The sequence below is a fragment of the Trichosurus vulpecula genome, chromosome 2, assembly GCF_011100635.1.
Source record: "Trichosurus vulpecula isolate mTriVul1 chromosome 2, mTriVul1.pri, whole genome shotgun sequence".
In the NCBI taxonomy this organism is placed as follows: Eukaryota; Metazoa; Chordata; class Mammalia; order Diprotodontia; family Phalangeridae; genus Trichosurus; species Trichosurus vulpecula.
The window spans coordinates 31,226,554-31,248,530 of NC_050574.1; the positions used below are offsets into that span (position 1 = coordinate 31,226,554).

Sequence of the window (21,977 nt, forward strand, 5' to 3'; positions counted from 1 at the left end):
CAGGGCTTATTGGTCATTGTGGGCTGGGGTCGTTAGGGCACATTTCCAAGAGAAGGTGGGATTTGAACCAGACTTTGAAGTGGCTGGGCCTTAGATGGAGGGAAAGGAGGAGGAGCGCAGCATGAGCAAAATTCCTGAGGTGGGAAATGTGTAGAAGTGTGCAGAGAGCTCACTGCCTAGAAGGATGTGTTTGCAGTGGGAAACCTCCTCTGCAGCCCCATGGACATATGAGGAGATGGGCCTTGTTCTCCAGAGCTGGTTAGCTTTCCCGAGCCAGGGGGACTGGCTGGGCCCTGGACTGGGGACAGAATGTCTCTCAGGCTTCTGCTCCCAGTGGGTGTGGGGCCCTGAGCTGGCTCCAGCATAATAGGAATTCCTCTGGAGTGCAACATCCTGTGGCCCACCCTAGTGTGTACCTGGGGTGGGGGTGGGAGCTTATCCTGTATTTGGGGACTGGACTGAATGGGGAGGGTGAGGCAGGGCAAGGGTGGGAGGAGCCTGGGCTGGCCTGGCCTGGATCTAGCGTTAGCTCAGACCAGGAACTGGAATCTAGGCAGGGAGGGGAAACCAGATGCCAGACTAGGGGTAGCCCCATAAACATAAGAGTCTGTGGCTTTGCACATCTGGACTGGCATCAAATCCTGAAGTTGAATGACTGCTCAGCCAGTCTGCAAGGATTGTGTAATTATCTACTGTGTATTGGGCCCAGCACTAAGCACCTGGGGGAGGGGCGGGGAATGGAGTGAGAGGTTAGAAGTCGTTGTCCTAGGGGAGACAAATCAAGGCTCACAGATTAGCTACTAAGTGCCCAAGGCAGGATTGGAACTAGCAGGCCTCTTTCCAAGTCCAGCTACCGGATGCTGCCTCAGGGACACCATGTGTCTTTTCACTGGTTTATAATTACCTACTATTTTGATTGGCAGGGAGGTGATACAGTGGACAGAGTGCTGGGCTTGGAGTCAGGAAGACTTATTTTCTTGAGTTCAAATCTGGCCTCAGACACTTCCTAGCTGTGTGACCCTGGGTAAGTCACTTCACCCTGTTTGCCTCAGTTTCCTCAACTGTAAAATGAGGTGGAGAAGGAAAGCGCAAACCATTTCAGTATCTCTGCCAAGAAAACCCCAAATGGGGTCACAGAGAGTCGGACACGACTGAAATGACTGAACAGCAGATGGAAGAATGACTGATGGCGTGATATGATCAAGGTTCCTCTGGCACCCTGTGCGGAAAGGATTGGAGAAAGGAGAGACTGGAGGCAGGGAGAAGTTAGGAAGAAGGTGCAGTGCTATGGGAATGAAGAGAAGGGGATGGGCGGAAAAGATGTCCCAGAGGGTGAATCGATAAGTAACTGAGTGCCCAGATGTGAGGGTTGGAGGAGAGGACCACAGAGATTCTCCTTGTTTTACAGAGAAGGAAACTGAAGTCTAGTTAATTGGAGGAGCCTGCCCAGGGATGGAGAACCTAGAAAGTATCTGAGGCAGAATTTGAACCCAGATCTTCCTGGCTCCAAGTCCCCTGCTCAATCCAATCTTGTCTCTTTAGCTCTCCTGTCTCAGGCCCTCTATGTAGCTTCCTGGCCACTCTTTGTGTACTTTCCTCTCTCCTCCCCGCAACTTTCCCAGTGCTAGCTCTGAGAATGGTGATGGGACCAATGCTGCCATTCCAGGTAAGGCTGGACAATCCCTTGCCTGTGGCTCCACCATCATTCTGACTTCCCTTCCTACCACTGTTCTCTGAGAAGTTCCTCCAAACGGTTTGTTCCTCTTTTAGAATATAGGCTCCCTAGGGGCAGGGACTGTCTGGATTGCTTATATTTGTATCCCTAGGCCTTAGTACAGACATAGAGTAAGCACTTATTACATGCCTTTTTCTTCCATCCTTCCTTCCTTCCTTCTTCCCTGCCTTCTTCCCTCCCTTTCTTTCCTTCCCTCACTTCTTTCCTTCCCTCCCTCCCTCTCTTCTTTCCTTTCCTCCCTTCTTTCTTTCCTTCCCTCTCTCCTTTCTTTCTTTCTTTACCTCCTCCCCTCCCTTTCCTTTCTTCTTTCCCTCTCTCCTTCCTTTTTTCCTTTTCTTCCCTCTCCCTTCTTTCTTTCCCTCCCTTCCCTCCCTTCCTACCTTACTTCTTTCCTTCCTTCTCTCCCTCCTTCCCTTCCTTCCTTTCCTCCCTTTCATTTCTTTCCTTCCCTCCCTTCCTCCCTTCTTTCCTTCCTTCCTCTCTCCCTCACTTCCTTTCTTCCTTCCACATAGGGAGAAGCAAAGTGATCTAGTAGGAAGAAGGATGGGACTGGATTGACAGTCGGAGGACCTGGGTCCCCAAGACAATCCTGTCTCGGCAATTTATTACCTGTGGGAACTTTGAGAAAGTTACCTAACTTTCCTGGTCCTCAGTTTCCCCAGCTGTAACATGGGGGAGTCAAGACTTATGACCTGCAAGGTTACCTCCAGCTCAAAGTATGAAGAATGGAGGATGAGGAGTCAGGAGACCTGAGCTCTGGTTTGGCTCTGCCACGAAGGACTCCCTCCTTCCCTGGGTCTGCTTCATCATCTGCAGAATGAGGTTTGGGGTTCTCCACCTCTCAGGCTCCTCTTTAGTTTAGGTCCCTGTCTTTCTCAGATTCTCTCCAAGCCTAGCACCAGGCTAGGGCTGCAGGAGCAAGGCAGCCACATATCCCTGCCTGAGCTATTTCCTGAGTCCCCTCCTGGGCCCAATGGGCTGTGGAGAAGAAAGCAGATACTACCCCTCCATCTATGTTGGAAGGGTTTGGTTTTAATTAAAGAACAAGGAAAAAGAAAGGGGAGGAGCCCAGCCCAAGAGGCTGGTTAGTCAGTGGAATAGTCTCCTTCCCAAGACCTACCAGGCTGCCTGCCTGGGCCCACCCTGGGTGGATGGTGGAGACAAACACAGCCCATAGCAATTTTGCCATCACACTGGCGAAGGCAGCTCAGGGCCTCTAAAGGTACCAGCTGAGGGTCTGCAAGGCTAGCTTCTGAGAAGTGAGGGAGATGAGGGCTTAGGTTCGACATGACCCGGAGATTTGAAGGGGCCATACTTTCCTCATCTCCTTACCCAGCCCTGTTCCACCATTGTTCCTTCCCTGTGTCCTGTGGATAGCAAGGTTGTCTGCTACTCTGGTACATATGGACCTGCCAACAGTAGCTACTCTTAGGATGTGGGCCTCAGGACGTCACAATGAGACCGCAGGCAAAGGTCCCATTAATCCCTCCAGGGTCTCTCATCCATCTGTCCTGCCTTCTCAATTCCCACTGTCACCAGGCCCTCAGGTGTAACTCATATCTAAGAAACCCTTGTAATGACCTCCCAAGGAGCCTTCCTGCCCCCAGTGTCTTCCCCTCCAATCAGAGGACTCAAAATGGAATGGATGTTCAAGCTTGAATACATTCACTGTTTTCTTACTTGGGCTGTTCTTTTTAATTAAGATGCCCTCTCTCCCCCAACCCTGGCTCAAATGCCACCTGCCCCAGAAAGCCTTCTTCCCTCTCCCTCCTAGAAAATGCTCTCTCCTTTCTCCAACCTCAAACAGCAAAGTAGTGGAAAGAGGACTGGCAGAACCAAAGGATCTGGGTTCAGATCCTATGACCTGACATATCATTTGTGTGACCGTATCCCTAGACCTAGTTTTCCTCATCTATAAAATAAAGGGCTTTAACCTAGAGGTCCTCTGACTTCCAATTCCAGATCCAGGATAGTGGAACACTCTCCTTTTGGATCCATCTTCTCTAATGATATTATTTTCATTTTCAATTCTGTCCTGTGTGTTTTTCCCTCTCTGGTTCCCCAATTTCTCTACTAGATCATGGACTCCATGAGGTTGGGGACCAAATTTACTCTTTATACCTTTTCTTGTACCAAGCCTAGCATTTAGTGCTTTGTACATTCTTGGAACTGGATAAAATAGTATTCGGGTTATTCCGTTTAACCCTAAATAACTTCCATTGGCTTCAGAGGTGGGGATGGGATTCTTGCTTGGGCTAATCTTAGAAGGGGCTGGCTTTGGTAACCCTGAAGTGGTAAACCCTCTGCCAACTGGCCTGCTGGGGAAGACTTTGGACATTCAACATCTCAGTCCCTAATAGGGTAATCCTCCTAATGCCCCTGCACTAAAACTGAAGCTTTCCTTTCATTCTCTTTGCCATTTAGGGCTTTCTCAAAAGAGACGGTGGTGTTTTCCGGCTAACCCTTCCAAAGAAACCCAAGATTCGAAACTTCTAAAAAAAATTAATAAATGTCAAAGGACAAGAGAAGCAAATGAGAAAGCACACATAGGGAGGGTGCAATGAATTAATTGGTGAGCTATACTCTGAAAATTTCCCCCTTAACCCAATGGAACGTTTACTCCCTGTCTATGGAGTCTCATGTTTTCAATCTCCAATTACTCTCCTTCTTGCTGCTGGGTCCCTGGAAGCCTGGAGAATAATTTGTACTTTAATAGAAAAGCAACCTCAGTGATTAAAATATTAAAAAGCATGGATCTTTTATGGGGGGGTCAAGATGATGGGATACTCTACAAAGTGAGACTCCATCTCCTACGTCTTGCTTCTTGTCTCCACACACCTGATCCCTCATGCCCCCCAATGGAGGAGCTATCTCATAATCCCTTAGTGGTGCCTGGCCTGAATTCAGCCTCACTGCTGACCCTATACCACTCCCTCACACTCTCCTTCAATGCCCTATAGGAAGAAGGCACTTACAGACCTTGGGAGACAACAGCCATTCTTCTCTCTTGCCTTTTTCTGAAAATAGTCCTGCTCCCTACCAGCTCAGGATTTTGGTACTGTTATAGATCTCATTCTCTTTGAGCCATATGGAAAAGTATACCCAAAGTGAAAAGGGACTTGGGGCTTGAGGGAAGACAGATCCCTTCTCTGCTCCATTCTAAATTAGAGCCCCACCAGCCCATGTGGACCAACTGGGATGACCCAGTCATTAAAACACAGGCTGGAAGGAAATGTTCCCAGGCCACCTGTTGACCTCGAAAGAGACTGACCGTTTAACAGGAAGATGAGCCAAGGAAACAAAAAAACTTTGCTCAGGGGGGAGCCATCTGCATCAGCTGGGGAGACAGGCCAGAAAGAAGCACACCCCCCCCCTTCTAGCCCTGGGCTGGTCCCGAATGCCCAAAAGGAAGGAAACAGAAGATTCTGTAATGTGGAAATAGTTGAACCAAACACTTTTGTTTATTTTAAGTAATGCGTCTATACACTGTACATTGAGTCACTGGTATATAAGCAGAGCTATTTTCATACATATTCTCATAGAGGCCTTTATTTTACAATATTATCTGTTTCAAGGGGGAGGGGGAAGGACCAACAAGGTACACAGCGAGATAGATAAATATGCCAAGCTTTTTTCTTTCTTTTTTTTCCTTTTTTAAAATCAGGCATTTATAAACAAGAAAGCATACATTAATTACATAAAAATAGTTCTTGAATAGTAGGGTAAGTCATAATATTGTCATTAGCAGCAGCATAGGAGAAAACAGGAGAACAGAAATGTGCTGAAATGCTCTTGGCTATTATAAATGTAGATTCTTTTTCCTCAATTGAAAAAAAATGTCATTTATCACTTCTGACAAACAAAAACACCTCCCTCAAAAACATGTGGACCTTTTTTTGGAGGGGGGGGGGAAGAGAATTTAACCTTTAATAATAAAATATTTTACCATGAAAATAAGGACCCAAAACAAAAGATGGAAAATATCAACCCATACTGAAAACTTGCCAAAAGTGTTTTCCAACCCCCGCCCCAACAGACAAGCAAAGAATTTTTTTCTTTGTTAAAAACACAACTCAGAAAACAAGACAACTACCAAGTAAGAAAGAGTTTCTGAAAAAGTAACCACCATATACACTTATAATACAACAGTGTAAAATGAAGGAAAAAAAGTATTTACATGTTGAATTTTTTTTGTTTTTGTTTTTTTTTACATATTGGCTAGTTTTGTATGAAAAGCAGAATATTATGTGTACTAGTTAGCTGCTCCATAGATATCAATGTTATTGCTGTTGGTTTTTTCCCTTCGTTAAGTCTTCTTTCAGTATAGAAACAATGAGTAATTAAACTGAATATACAATTATCTAGGTAATATATTTAAGTATAGGGAGAGTCAACAGCCTACAAGACACCTCTTCTCCCTTCTTCTTAAAGAAAACTAAGCTGCAGCTGCGGTAATGGAGTAAAAACTATGAGCAGTTCTGTCTCTAAGGGACCTCGTTCGGCTGCAGTATAAAAATGCTTCATACACAGAAATCACACAGGGAACCGATTCCCTCCTCCTCCTCCTCCTCCTCCAACTCCTCCTCCTCCTCTTCCTCCTCTTCCTCCTCCTCCTCCTCCAAGGCTGCCAGTGCAGCAGGAGTTAGCTGCTCCTACAAGGCCTAGGATTAGAAACATGTACTTTAAGCAGCTACAAAATCTGGCAAAGGACCTCTCATTTGTGTGGCATGGGGCTCTCGCCCAGACACATGTGAGTCAGTTCCAAGTGATTCTACTATTATCAAACAAAATAACGAAGGTGGGGGAAGGGTCCGATCACAAGCCACCCAATTTAGGGTTGTGCACGCTGGAAAAAAAAAAATGAACGTTAATTGACCGAAAAACAGCCTAACAATGAGCTGCTGGTGAGGAGAATTTGTTCCCATAGTCTGTTCACATCGCTCTGTTATCATCTGTGAAATAAGACTGAATTCCATTCATCGACAACTTTAATTTGAAAAGGTTTTGCATGGGGCTGCATATGCCAACTTGGGGGAAGGGGAGGGGGTGCAAGAAGGGAAGAAAAATCAACATTTCCTAGCTCTGATATGAACCGATCATCAGGAAATCAGCACAGCTGCATTTCGTGGGCAGCCTATACCCAGCAGAATTAGTGTGAATGCTCTCAAGGGGAAAATTTGGCCTTAAAAAAAATCTGATGCCAAGATAACTCAATACTGTCAGGATCACCAGGCGGGGTGTGATCTAACCCCATACTCTTTGGGATAAGTTACTGTGAAGTGTTGAGATCTCACTGATTTTTCAAGAAACAAGGCTTGGGGTGGGAACATGTACTCTCTGTCAGAAAATGGGGGAGGGGAGATGTTGGGGAGATTTGCACCGGGGGTGGGGGAGGGGTAGTTCCCCTGAATGAGCCAAGGATCATTCACCTGGAAGTGAAAAGGGTTTTATCCACTGCTTGGGTAAGGAGGACCACCTACTCACACCTGAGTCTAGAACGAAGAACCCAAGCCCCGGCCACCTTCCCTGAGCACGGTGGCTTCAAGCAAACCCAGGCCCACAGGGAGGCCTTTTGCTCTCTGTGTAGTCTCTTGACTTGGCAACCTAGCACAGCAACACATACTCTAATGCACCTAAAAGCGCGGCTAAAACTCAATCGCTAGTTTCCCTTGAAGAAATAGCTGAAAAGTACAAATCTGGAAACACCTAAGCCTGAAACAGTATTCTGCATATAGCATAACAAAATAAACCCTTTACACAAATCAGGAATAATGCCCATTAATGAATATACATATGGCAGAGATTTTTAAATTCCATGCATATGAATTTTTAATAACTGTAAAAGAAAAACATACAAAGAAGCAAAAAAAACAAACAAAAAAAAACCAAAAAAAGATCCCACATAAAACGCTGTATCAATAATGTTCCTTTAGCACTGCAGGTGAGAAGGGGCCCCAGCAACAGAGCCAGGATCCCCAGCATCACCTGCCCACGCTCCTTTCTGCCTAATTTCCGTGGGTTTAGCCATTGGTAGCTGTTGCTTCCCCAAGCTATATAGATTATTCTTTTTTTTTTTTTTTTGCGCCTAACACATTAACCTCCTGTTAATGCTCACAGTCACCATGGTGGTTAGCATAGAATTCCTGTAAAATCTTATTTTTTATGTAAATAAATACTATAATTTTAGGATGGGAAGCCGCCTCCTGTCTATGGAAAATCGCTTTCAAGCTTGGGCATAACAAACCTTCTATAAATTTGCACAAACAGTTGAAAGCAATTCGATTATCTGGAATAAATGCTTTTGAGCAAGCACGAAATTCTTTTGATACTGGTCGATTCGATTTCTCTACACTGTTGATAGGTATTTGGGGGTTGGGAGCGGAGGGGAGTCACAAGTCAGTGTTGAACATACAGGACGCAGGAAGGCACGCGACGACCCCCCAGGATTCAGGTTTTGCGTCATTACTGTTTTCTTATGTGTCCCTTGTTCAACCAAGCACCAAAGGGAATTTTCTAAGCACCTGAGTGCTAGGATAGGATCTGTTTGAGAACATCGGTACAATATATTTTAAAAGTGAAAACCTTTTAACTCAAGCTGATTGATAAGCGAGAAGAAAAAGACACAGGGAGTTTTTGACAAAGTGCAGTCTAAGGATGAGTTTGAACAAAAAGACAGACAGAAAACAGCCCCCCCAAGACCAAGCGATGATGTAATGCTGCATTTTGTTCCAGTGCAGGGGTGAGGGTCTCAGTGGATCCCAGAATTAAAGCAGCCCCCTTGGTCACACTGAAAGGCATGGCCACCGATCATTCACAGCAGCGATGGGAGCACTGGTCACTCCGAGGACGTGGGCAGGGACAACCTGAACGACGGGGAGATAAATACTGTCCTTTATGAGGAAGGGGATGTAACAAAGGAGAGTTATCCAGTAAAAAAAAAAAAAAACAAAACAAAACAAAACCAAAGCGACTGTCCTCAGAGTGACTTGGCCGGCCTCCCCCTCCTCCTCCACCAGGGTGCCGGGGCATGATGGAGGAAGTCTCTGAACATAAAGGCCGTGGCCATCTGCAGACCCGGGGTGATGACGCAGGAGCCGTAACGTACATCTTCAATAAGGCTGGGCAGCTTTTCAGTTCCTCTCTCTCTCCCACACACTCTTCTTCTAGCATCCGTGCTGGAAAACTGGGTAATTATCACTTAAAAATAAAGACTTAGAAAAACAAAAACAAAAACAAACACTCAAATCTCCCAATCAAACCACATGAGAGGGTCAAACCGTGAGGGCTCCCCAAGCTTGGCGGGCGGGCTGCGGGAGCAAGCGGGGGCCTCTTCCCCGCGGCGTAACCACTCATCCAAATTGTGCATCACCAAGTGTTTGTGGGTTTTGAAAAGTTACTTATAAAAAACTTGTTCATTTCTTGGATTATCAAGTCTCTGTCACTGTCTTAAATAGCTTATAACAAAAGTTTGCGTTTCAAAGTGTTCCAGCAAGCAGGGGACAAACAGGGGAGCCCCCTTGGCTCACCAGCCAGTAGAAAACATCGCCGGATGGCGTCCAAAAGGGCAGTTCATAAACACTCAGTCGTGTTCGAGGCACAGGAAGATGTTGTGCTATACGGACAGGGAGAGGCGCAGAACTCAGTGCTTCGGCTGTCAGGGACAAGGTGCCCTCCAGCGCACCCCCGGTCTGTCTGCTGGGTGCGGAAACGTTCACCCCGTCGGACACATGCGGGGACACAAGCGCGCATCTGCCCATCACTGGCGGAGGGAGCGGTGTCAGGCTCGGGGCTCAGGTGGTAGCTCATCCAGCTCGTTTCGGTGGCTGCCCCCGGCCTGAGGGCTTGGTTTAGGCCACAGCTGCTCCTGAAGCTCCTTCACAACTTTCTCCAAATGTTCCCGGGCCTCCCGCTCTCGCAAGAGATCGGCCCGGAGCTGCTCCCTGTCAGCCTCGGCGTGCTGAAGCTTCACCTGCAGGTCCTCAATCTGAAAGCCAAAGCACATGGGTGTTAACCAGGCCTGGGAGAGAAGGGCGTGTCCCCACGGATACCTGTAAGCCCACACAGGATCCTGTCAGATGGGGTTACAGTCCCGCCTCTGCCTTCCAAGGAAGGAGGGCTGACCCCCAGCAAGGACTTGTTACTCTTCTGATGACCAAAAAGACCCTATGCCAACCACCGGAGGGCTGCTGCCATCGCGGGCTGCAGAGATGGGGAGGGGAATTTCAGTGGATGGCCATCGTACTGGAGGGGGATGGCAGATTTCTGGTTTACCAGCCCAGGAAATAGGCACCCTGTGCTCTGGGGGGTCAGGTCCAACGGCCGTAGAACCTCCAGCTCCAGCCCATGCCAGAGGAGGAGCTGTGGGAGCTTAGTCACAGCTCTCTCTCAGGCTCCTTGGTGGAAAGGAGCATCCAAGGAGGGCAGCCTCACCAGGCCGTGGAAGGAGTTAAGGGAGAATTCAGATGTATGAATTCTGTTACAGCTGGGAACTAGCTCTGGCAGACTCAGGCTGGGGGCACTTGGCAGCTGCACCCTCGGCAGGCTCACACTGACAACACTCTGCTCCATGCTCATGAAGCCTAAAAGAGCTTTCTGAGGTTGTGTGCTGACCCCCACTCAACCTGTGCCTCTTAGATGCTATTTCTCCCGGGAGGAGAAAGGAGTGGGTAGGGGCAGCCCATCAAGCACCAAGCAAGGCTTCATGTGCGCATGTACCCACACCCCCTAGCATAGGCACAAGGCACCAGGAGAGAGCACGGCCCAATCCTGGGCCAATCCCTCATAGGCTGCAGGCGCTGGGCAGAGGAACAGTCTAGTAACCCAAAGGGAAGAGAAAAGACACCTGCAAAGATGAGGCCTGAATGGGAGCGAGACAGCGGAGGCTGGACAGCTCCACATGTTCAGTGGCCCTTAGACGCCAGCCTCTGTTCTCAGGCGCCCTCCCACCCTCCCTCTGTTTAGTCTGGACCCCCCCTTATCAGGGAGAGGAGATGCCGGAAGCCTGAGAGCACATCCCTTCCTGCGGGGCAGCAACACAATTCAGCCCCCTGCCCCTTCCTGCTCTGGAAGTTCACACCATCTCCCTTAAAGAGCCCAGGCTGCCACAGCAGAGGAGTCTCCTTCATATGTTCTTCCCCAACCTAGCTGAACCCTAGCCACCTGGGAAGATGGCTGCTGAGAAATACTGCTCAGGGCCCAGCTGCTAGTTCCCCCAGCCCCCGGGGCCAGTGACTGGGTCTGCTCATCTGTAGGAGCCCCACAGTGCCACCTGGCCAGTGCTGGGGAGGGGGCTCCATCCTGGTGAGGGGTGCAGGGCCAGCTCACCTGCGCAGAGTACTTGGCCCGCAGCCGGCCAGCCTCGCAGCCCTTATCACACACACGGATCTGCCGGGCCTGCTCCAGCTCCCTCTTGAGCCTCTGCCGGGATTCGTTGGCTTCTTTCATCTTCTTCTCATTTTCTGCCCGAAGGCGCTCAATCTCTTTCCGCAGGTTACGCTTTGCCTCCGTGGCCTCTCGAAGCTTCTCCTTCTTGGCCACTCGCAGGAACTCCAGCTCCTCCAGGGCACAAAGGAAAGGAAGGTGAGCTTGCTTTCTAAGCCCTTGGTGACCCCTTCCTCAACTGGCCAGCAGGCCACAGGATACCTCCTCTGGCCAACACAGGCCACCCAATACCTCTCTGCACAACTTCCCCTGAAAGGAGCTGGCATAGACAAGGTGGAAACAAAATACTGTTTATGAAACTAAACACCTCAAATTTTAAAATGCAGGGCACATTTTATTGGGCCTAACACAAGTCTTTCTGTACTGACATCCCCTTCATTTCTAGGGACAACACTTTTTAAAAGTTTGGTCCCAATTCCCTTTAAGAAGCACATTTTCTGTTTCAAGAATGATAGCTTTGCTAAGACACACACAATCAAGCTGAATTGGTGACATTCACGAAGGGCCAGGAGAGATTTCTGACCAGCCTTACTTTTTAGCCAGGCCCACCAGCTCTTGTCTTTGCATACATAGGTATGGGGGTGGAGGTAGGGATGAGGAAAGGAGAGATTGAGAGAAATGAGGGAGAAGACGTAACACCTTCATGTCCACTAGAGGAAGGTGAAATTGGGGGGACTAGAAAATGTCCTCCATCCATCCATGGCTCAGCCAAGCCAGAAAGGGCAAAAGAAGCTGTTCTGCAGAAAGATGCCCTTTCTTTATGTTTCTGCTACGTGTAAAAAGTCAACGACCTCTGTCCAAGGCGAGTCCAAATGAGAGGCCATGGCTTCTCACATGATTACCAGAACGCTCGCTGGGTGTGGGGTGGTGGGAATTTTGAATGCTGACATCTTGTCAAGTGAGGCCCCTAAACCCAAGTTTTCACCAAAGCCTAGGTAATTTAATCCCCATGCCACCCATCCTGCAAAAAACATTTAGCTAATATTCCCATTTGAAATCACACCTTAAACCAGATTAAAACAAAAATATTTGCCAGGGCACGCCAGCAGTAAACTAAACTACACACTGATGTTAATTTTTAGAACTCTGGAATGTGAAGTGCTGACAGCATTGTATTGGGCTAAAACCATTCTACTTGTTCAACTTTCCACAGAGTTGTCAGACAATCTCGCTGCCACACTGTGCTAGACAGAGGTGTTAATTTCGCAGCCTTTGGGTGGGCCACAGAGTTCTAAACACCCTAGGAAATTAAAAAAAACCAAACCCTTAAGTGCTAAATGTTCTCAGACTTTATTTACAATTTTTTTTGGGTACACCCACACCCAAATCGCACTCTAGCTCTCAATATCACCAAGGCTGCTCATCTTATTATACAACCTTGCAGCCTAGTATTCTGGAGAGTTTCTGGGGTATCCTCCCCTCCAGACCACACCTCATTTGTGTCCAAAAAAATCCCCAACAACAAAAAGCAAAAACCCAAGTGAATTCAAAATGATGGATGTGTATAATCAAGTACAAATATACCCACGAAATTACAGATAAGAAACCTAAAACTCTAACTTCCTAACTACTATTAAGATGCTAGCTTTGTTTATGGGGAGGGGTAAGTTTGGGAGTGGGGTGCAAATTCAGAAAGGGGAGAGAGACTGACTGGGAGAAAGCAGCTCAGTGAGCTTGTCTGGAAGAGACCCTGGCACAGGCCAATGGTAAACAGACTTATAGGAGCATCATGAGGAGTATCATGCCAGTTGGGTGGTTTGGTGGGTGGGGGTAGGGAAGAGGGTGGCTGACAAAATGAAAGTATTTGTGGGCAGAAGAAAACACATTTTCGAAGAGGGGGCTCTACTTGGCCTGTGTCAACACTGATGCCCCCAATCATTCTGTGGTTCTTTTTTTCATGAATGCTTCTTCTTCTACAGGGAATGGTCAGAACCAAGGAACTGGTCATTACTGGTCTTTTTTCAAAGCTTTAGAAAAATAAATCATCTGATGTGCATGCAACAGGCCCTGGGAGCTAGGCCTTCCTTGTCGGCGGGTATGCAAGTGTACCCACTTTTGGCAAACGCACACAGTTAAAGTGTGAAATTGTCTCTGGTGCAGCTGCTCCTCACTCCCTGCACTAAAAATAGCCCAGGCCTCATTATAACAGAAAAACATTCCGGCTTCATTAGAGAGAGAAGCCAGTCCGAGGCAGCCGGCCGAGGGGGCGACTCACTCGCTGGGGATCATGATGGGCACGTGGAGACATCTTGAAGACAGTCCCCCTGCACCTACCCCCCAGAGGTCATGGTGGCGTAGGGCTCCAGGCCCACACAGGGAATGGGGCCCAGGGCTCTCCAGAGGGGTGTGGGTCCCTGTCCTGAGTCTCCTGGGGGGAGGGTCAGCAGATGCTCTGTGAGAACTCAGGGGGCTGCCTGGAACAATATCCCAGGCCAGAGGTGCCTGGACCACCTCCCCTCTCACCTGGTGCAGGCTGCGCTTGGCCTGCAAGGCCGCGTTCAGCTTCTCCTCCTGCTTCACTCGCATTTTCACGACTTCGTGAAGGAATTTTTCTTTGGCTTCCTTAGTGTCCAGACCACTTTCCAGGGCCTGCCTCAGATGCTCCAGTTCAGCCTCCAGCCCGTTGCTGTGGGAATCAGCATGGGCCACGGCCTCAAAAGGAGCGCTGACTGCGCCACCACCGCTGCTGCCACCACCAGGGGCTTGCATTCCTGGAGAGCTCATGTCCTTAGCTGAGCTGGATGAGGTAAAGGATGGAGAAGAGAGCGAGGACAAGGAGGAAGTGACTACAAACAAAGACAAACCAAAAAAACCAACGTTAAAAAAACAGCCTCAAATCTCATAGCAAATTCAGTTCAACCGTGCCAAGCGCCTTCCAACGAAAAGCTCATGCAACACACCATGCTGTCACATCATCGTCATGGCCCAGGGACACCCCAAGCCCCGGTGTGGCGGGGGCCTGCCAAGACCCCCTTGATAGAACCATTCCCAGCAGAGGGTGCTCATACGCTCACACACAGACGCATTAACACACTCGGTCACACATACTTGTGCAAATGGTATTCACACTGGCACACTTACAGTTACATTCATGCACTTGTGCACACAATATCCACACTCACAGACGCATTCACACTCGGCCATATGCTTGCACACTCACAGTTGTGCGCACACAGGCACTCACACCTACATTCATACTCACACACATTCCCACACTTGTATATACAGGCAATCACATACATATACACACACAGTCTCACACACACACACACACACACTCCTTTCAGAAATGGGAGCCTCTTCTTGAACAGTATATTACTTTCTTTTAGGAGGAAAAGAGAAAAATTGACTCACACTTACATTCCTCTCTGCTCTCCACTTCCACATCCGCCTCGGAATCCTTCTCATCTTCTGGGGCTGTGACGGGGACCAAGGTCTCCGGCATGCCAGGATTCTCCACAGGCAGCTTTCTTTTCCGGGGCTGTATGGAAGTGGTGATGGGCTCAGGGGCCCGGGACACAATGGTGGTGCAGGGAGGGCTGCTCACAATCTTCTGCTGTGTGGGAGGAGCTAATGCCACGTTGGGTGCCACAGCATTCTCGAAACTCTTATATGAATAAAAACTGCAGAAAGGTGGAGAAAGCATGAGCCGGGGGCTACTGCAGAGAACCGCCCAGCACAGCAAACAGAACATTTGATTAAAACAAGTAGTCTTGGGAAAACAGAACAATTAAGTAACACTAACATCTCAAATAAACAGGCTGGTCTGGCTTTGGGGAGTCAGAAAGACCTGGTGTCAAATCTGGCCTCTGACATAGAATAGACCAGGTATGTAACCTCTCAGTATACCAGGCACCGCCGCCCCCACCCCAAGACCTAACATTATAGACAGACTGTGGTGTCTCCATCTGTGAAGGAAATTTCCATACTGATGAGGAGATCACAGGTTTAGACCCCATATTCAAATAAGTCTGAACCAAATGGAAGAGCCAAATCTCTCTGAAATGTCCACCCAACAAATACCACAAAAAGCTGTGATTTGTAGGTGTCTGTGCACAGGCTTTTAAGAGTCATTGCCCTGGGTGGGGCTGATGTCAAGAACTGTGCCCAAATTCTTACCACCATATTATCAGCTGCTCTTGGACAGCTGCCCAAACTTTCTGATGACCTTGTTCATTTAGAAAAAAAGATTTGATTCAAGCCCCAGAAATTTGAAATGATCAATTTTTTGCCTTTAATAAGGAAAAAAACATTTGAGTTCAGAATGTCATTAAGAAAGGCAAAACAAAAATCACAATCCAAAGACATGCTCCATTAGAGCAAGGGACTGGAAAGAGTCATCTGATTCCCCACCCTACACAGGCACAATTTCCACAAAAACCTACCCTTGCAGCCCTCTTTAAGATTTTCATGTGACCCTCTAGTTCCTATGGCCACCACATCAAGCTCATGGGAGGAGCAGAGGGGAGCCTTACCTGTCTCGAATCAGTGCAGGAAGGTGTGTGGAGAGATCTTTCTCGTTTGAAGAAACAGCGGGGGACCAAGGTCGGAAAGCTGACAAGCGCTGACGGGGATGCATGCAGCCAATGCTCTGTTTAAAAATGCAAGTCACTAATGAGAGGATGTAATTAAGACAGTTATCTTTCACAAATATACTTTCCTAAGTGTACGTGTCAATGAGGGTCTGGGGGGCTGTGGCCTCACAACTTGATATCTGGCCTACGAGCCCCAAACAAGATTGGAATCAAAACCAACAATTGTAGACATACAAAATTTCATTGGGAACCATGGAATAGCCTTTTCTTTAAAGAACGTGGACTATGGAGCAAACACACGAAGCATCAGAGGCCTTTTCAGATTTGTATATAAAAGTATAAAGAACCGCGTCTCTTGTAACCTGAGCAAGAGCAGAATTCTTTCAAGAGAATGGCAGAGTCAAATTCTCTCCTCCAAGAGAGAGAATAAACAGAGGTAGGGAAGGGGCCTAGGATGGAGGGAAATACAGTTAGTAATAGCAACAACGAAAAAATTCTGAAGAAAGTTTCTCTGACGAAGGCCTCATTTCTCAAACATATAGAGAACTGAATCAAATTTTTTTTTAAAACGAGCCATTTCCCAATTGATAAATGATCAAAAGATATGAACACAGTTTTCAGATGAAGTAATCAAAGCTGTCTACAGCCATATGAAAAAATGTTCTAACTCACTAGTGATTGGAGAAATGCAAATTAAAACAATTCCGAGGTACTACTTCATGTCTATGAAATTATGCATTAGATTGGCTAATAGGACAGAAAAGGTAAATGACAAACGTTGGAGGGGATATGGGAAAAATGAGACACTGATGCACTGTTGGCGGAACTGAGTCAACCATTCTGTAGAACAATTTGGAGCTATTCCCCAAGGGCTATAAAACCATGTCCTTTGACCTAGCAATACCACTACTAGGGTCTGGATCTGGAAAGATACTTTTAAAAAAAGGAAAAAAGACCTATATGTACAAAAATATTTACAGTAGCTCTTTTCTGGTAGCAAAGGATTGGAAATTGAAGGGATGCCCATCAATTGGGGAATTGTCCTACGTGATTAAGGTGGAATACTATTGTGCTCTAAGAAATGGTGAGCAGGATGCTCTCAGAAAAACCTGGAAAGCCTTGCATGGGCTGATGCAAAGTGAAATGTACTGTGTACAAAGTAACAGCAATATTGTAAGATGATCGGCTGTGAATGACTTAGCTATTCTCAGCAATACAATGATCCAAGACAACTCTGAAGGACTTAGGATGAAAAACGCTATCCATCCCCAGAGAAAGAACTGATGGTGTCTGAATAGACTGAAGCATATTTTTTTTAACTTTAAAAATAAAAATAACTTCTATGGACCCAGTTTTAATTCAGAAAGTATAAACAGGATGATTTTAAAAAATCACCTTATTGGACGAGCTTGCCAGCCGTAACCAGCTGGACTGCTTGTCCTTCTCAGAAGGAGGGGATTGTGTAGAGGAATCATCTGTTTTGGGCTTGATGGCTGTTGGGGGTTCAGAAGGGACCTGAAGACAAGAGGAAAGAGGTATAGTTAGAGAAGAGAAGTCCAGTGAGTCAAGCATGCCATGGCAAAAAGAACCCCAAACTTCATATCATGAGTGAAATACAGAGAACATAAGCAGCTATGTGGCAATACTGGCTGCATTCATCCATTACAGACAGAGCTGCTGAGAATAAAGATTCAGAAAAATGTCTAAAAAGGAAGGCAGTGTTATGGCTTCATTTTGTGCTGAGCTGCAAAAATTACTCTGCCTGTATGGTGTGTAAAAAGGTAAATGTAATGCCATTTCTAAGCTGGAAAAATCAGTTCAACGAGAACACAGCCGACTTTGTTATTTTCTTTGTGATGGTTGTTATGGGATGACTTCACTACATCCCAGCTGCATCGGATTGGAGGGAAAGTGCCAGAATCCTCTTTCGCCTTTTCCACAAGGGCCTCGGCTCAGACCTGTACATCACCCACTCTTCAGCATGAGAAAGTCCTTTGGCACATGAAATGGCTTTTCTTTAACATCACTAACAAGGAAGATCTTCACAACCTGAACAAGTCTGCAATGGGCATTTGAAGAAAACCTGGGTCCTGCTAATATCTTTATTATTCTGGGGAATGCAGAGCGGAAGCTCTCCTCCTTATCTGGCAAGATGAGCCAGAGGGTCTGAAGCCTGCTTCTTCCTCAGTCACATCACATGAGAGGAGGGTCCAGGTGGGAAAAAATGATTCCTCTTTTTAATCTTTCCACCCCCATTAGTACTTCTACCTCCTCCCAGAGAGGCAGACAGTCCAGATCTGCAGGTGATGGCACAGCTCACTTTGCTCTGGGTGCTGAACTATCTGAGGGTGTGAAGAGACATCTCAGTCACTACCAGACTTGTAACACGTCCAGATAGAGAAGTGAGCTGGAGAGGTCTGGTTTCATCAAACTGGTCTCTAGCCGATGACAGGAACCTGGTAGCTGGCACCAGCTAGCCTGTGGAGTCATCAAACTGGGTGCGTTCTCCTTACTTATTTATGAGTCAGTTCTAAAGGTAACCCTGGAGGTTCTGTGAAAATAAGGCATGAAGACCACCACCTTAAGGACGTGTGACTGAACATAAACTAATCCTGCCACAAAGCCAAACGCTAGTCTCTAACGGGCATGTACAGCCTGGGCTTCCCAACTCCAAATGTGTGGACAACATCCATTCCGTATAAATAAAGAGGCATGCCTCTCAATTCTAACATCAAAATAACAAAAACTCCAATTCTCCCCCATGACCAAAGAATGGTTTCTTTTGCAGAGATACAGCCTGTGCAGAAGCAGTGACAGCATCCAGAAGGTATTTGTAAAGTCTATAATGATCCCAGGCTGACCATTAGGGAGTGAAAGGAGGGAAGGGACGGGAAGGGAGGAGGAGAGGCTGGAATGAACAAGGCAACAACAGGTGGTGAGCCTCAGGCCTGAGAACTGGAGCCACCCCTCACTCAGCTGCAGGAGGGACATTCTGTTCAAACCCAGGCAGCAAGGCTGCAGGGCTGGGATGACACCCACAGCCTGGACAGGGTCTGGGCTACAGGGTGAATCTACAAACAAACACCTGGGGCGGGGGGGGGGGGGGGGGGGGGGGGGGGGGGGGGGGGGGGGGAATGGTCCAGAAGAGGAGGATGCTATTAGCATTTTTAAAGAGGGCAAGATTCTTGTTCATTCCCTCTCCACTTCTTTTTTTTTTTTTTAAAGAAGCACCAGGTTGACCTCCTGGGAGCTAGGACTGGACCAGGGAAGAGGAGGTGCATTTAAATGACTTCAGGGCATCTATACTGGGAGTAACAGAGTGGGCAGGCCAGTCTACCACATCTGTCCTGCTTCCCACACCCCTCCAAGACCCTCTGCTGAAGAGGCCAGTCTTCTCCATCTCACAGACATGCTGAAGAGGAGAAACTCAAGTGGACTGGATACGGGTAACCTGAAATGGGAGTGGGGTTTCGGAAGCCTCTCCCTCAGGCCCAACTGTGTTTTCTCCAAGAAGCCTGCCCTGCAGGGGAAGTCAGACCAAAGCCCACTGGCCATTTCCCAATGCCCTGGCCCTCTCTGAGCCTCCTGCTTAGTGACATGAGGCACTGAAGGGCAATGGTTGCGGGCAGAACATGATTCTCCCCAGTCCCCATACCCACTCTGCATGGACACTAGCTGCTGCCATGCTAGCTAATTCCCGTTTTCAGCATGAGGGCTAGGCTGTCAGGAAGGCAGTGGATCACATCTAATTCTGGGACTGGTGACTCCAAAAAAAGACTAATGCAAAATTAAGGACACCGAGCCAGGTTTGGAAGCAGATAGTAGCCTATCCAGGAGGTTGGCTTCCCCAAACATGCCCAGAAGAGGTGGTGCCATCAATAAAGCAAGTAGAGACAAGCAGAAAGGATGTTCTAAGCTATTCAAGATTCTATCTTCCCAGGGAAGTTTATCTGGGCTCTAAAGGCCAGGATAGAATTGGATTTACACATTTCACCTTTAGCACCTCGATTTACCCTGCTGGGCAACTTCCTCATATTTTATTGCTTGACCCTGGGGGATCCATTTGCTTCCTCTTCTCATTTAAATCCCCAGAGGCCCTGCTCCTCTTTGCTCCAAAGGGGGGGTCCCCTGTGCCCTCTGGGATGGTATGCAAACTAAGACCACTCTTTTGGGGGGAGGGGAGTGAGTTGACACCATAGAAAGAGAAAAGTTTAATGTTGGCCTCAATATAGTTTATAACCATATGGAAGTTTCAACTTCGTAACAAACCCAATAGTCAAGAAACTATATCTAGACTCTAAGCCAAGCACTGTCCTGGTTGCTGTTTATTTAGTGAACTTATAGGATGATACTGTTAAAAGACGGAAATGCCGTTCACATTGTTTCCAATGAAGCTCCCGAGAAGGAAAGTGGTTATGGACTGGCTGGAGGGAAGATCCAGGTTGGCCTTGGAGTTGGAGGAAGCAGCAGCTCTGGCCCAGGTGTTTATGGGGTCAGGCAGGCTGGAGGCAAGTGCTGTGATGTAGAGATTTTATCTTTCCAGAGAAATCAGACGTGCTCAAGAGACAATCGCTTCTAGGTCCCCAAAGTCAGACTGGGTGGGGGAAGAATGGCAGAAAATGTACGAACATTTGGCAAAGGCCGATGATAATGGGAGCAGCAGGTGGACAGGAAGGAGACTAGAAACATGCTAATGTCTGTGAAGCCCTCTGCAAAGCCTGAAAGAGGCAGGAATAAATGGCAGCCATTGTGATGCAGACCCAGAAGACTTGGCTGGTTCAAGTTCTGGTTCAGCTACTATGGGACACTAAGCAAGTTCCTGCCCTTTTCTGGGTCTCAGTTTACCCCTCTGTCAAAAGGACCAGAGGATTGATCTCTGCTGCTAGCTCTGGATCTGTCTTGTTTCCTTGAAGGCCTTTTTGGGGAGAAGTGGGCAAGCTTAAAGATTCACAGGAGTTCAGGATTCAGAACTGTAACAGACCTTGGAAATCACCTGGCCAAAGCCAACTGAGGCCCAGAGAGGGACGCAACCCACCCAACATCTTTAAATGGGAGATCAACTATTCAATGAATAAAAACTTTAAAAGTCCATTATGTACATTCTAAAGAGAACAGAGACATATCTAACTCCGATGAGAGTTGAGTAAGAGGGATTCCCATAGAAAAAAGTCTTGTACACCCTTCCTCTGACCTCTGCAGGGGAGATGGGGAGCCTTTCCATCTCTCCCACATGGATTTTTAAACTCACAATTTATTATTTAAACAGTTTCCTTTATAGCTGGTAAATACAAAGAGTTTAGGGTCGGTTACACCATGAAAAGGGTGGAGCTTCCTGTCTGTACAGATACTGAAATGGGGCGTGAAAATTAAGCCAAGTTCTCACCAAGAGAAAAACCACAAGCCCAGGCGCCTGTCTGATATTGATTTTGAGAAACCTCAAAGATAGACTGCTTAGGGGGTAAAAAGTGTCAGACAAATTAAAGACTCCAATGCAGGGGGAAAAGCAGGAGCAGTAAACAAGTTTACAGACACACATGCCCTCCAAACAGCACACCTGAAGACCAAACACCTGCTCAGGGAGGGGGCCGGTGGCAGCAGCAGGGGAGGCCAGCCTGGAGCTGGAACCTAACCGTGATGCTTTGACAAAAGACCAGGCCAATGAGTAACTGGGTCCTCCTTCTTTTTCATGATTCAGGTCTTAGCTATGTGTAGGAGCACGGGGTCACTGAATACTTGGGTGACATGATGATATGCTACCATCTTAGGAAAATGTTAGGGCCTTCCATCGACATAAAGCTGGGCAACCTCACCTTCCCACAGAAGCCAAGTGTCTCTAGAAGTCTCAGCACAACTCATTGACAGGAGGACCTTGACGGTGGTTTGTGGGACCCCTCGACATCAATTCCAAAATCACATTTCCAACAGTCTTCAAACACTCCCATGGAGCTATGGACTCATCAGTTGTGGTTAGTCCCTTCACCACTGTGGTTCCCATGCATGCCTGTCCAATCAGTGTAACACATTTCTACCAAGAACCCTGAAGGAAGATGCCAGCTGCCCAGCCCCAGGCACTAGCAAACTCATGTCTCCTGAGCTGGTGTACCCAAGACATTCCTGTAACCAATAGTGTTGACACTGCTGACCTCCAAGGGTCACTGATAAGGTCTAACTATTCCAAGGGTCCTAGTAAAAAGGACTGTCTGAAGAGTGCTCACAAGGCTATGAGGTCAATTCACCTCTTCCTTCTCTTATCTAACAAAATTCAA

The 21,977-nt window shown here is 47.4% G+C and overlaps 1 protein-coding gene across 1 annotated transcript in view; it reads right to left on the bottom strand.

Moving 5' to 3' along the window:
• Nucleotides 1-5,163: 5,163 nt before the first annotated feature.
• SKI (SKI proto-oncogene) overlaps nucleotides 5,164-21,977 on the bottom strand; it is a 135,511-nt gene continuing 118,697 nt past the window's right edge. Inside the window, exons 2-7 of the mRNA XM_036745109.1 lie at nucleotides 17,107-17,226; nucleotides 15,652-15,767; nucleotides 14,531-14,835; nucleotides 13,640-13,962; nucleotides 11,060-11,290; nucleotides 5,164-9,719 (exon numbers count right to left, since the gene is read on the bottom strand). Coding sequence (XP_036601004.1) covers nucleotides 9,513-9,719; nucleotides 11,060-11,290; nucleotides 13,640-13,962; nucleotides 14,531-14,835; nucleotides 15,652-15,767; nucleotides 17,107-17,226 — 1,302 coding nt within the window. The 3' untranslated portion in view covers nucleotides 5,164-9,512. The remainder of the gene's footprint in view (nucleotides 9,720-11,059; nucleotides 11,291-13,639; nucleotides 13,963-14,530; nucleotides 14,836-15,651; nucleotides 15,768-17,106; nucleotides 17,227-21,977) is intronic.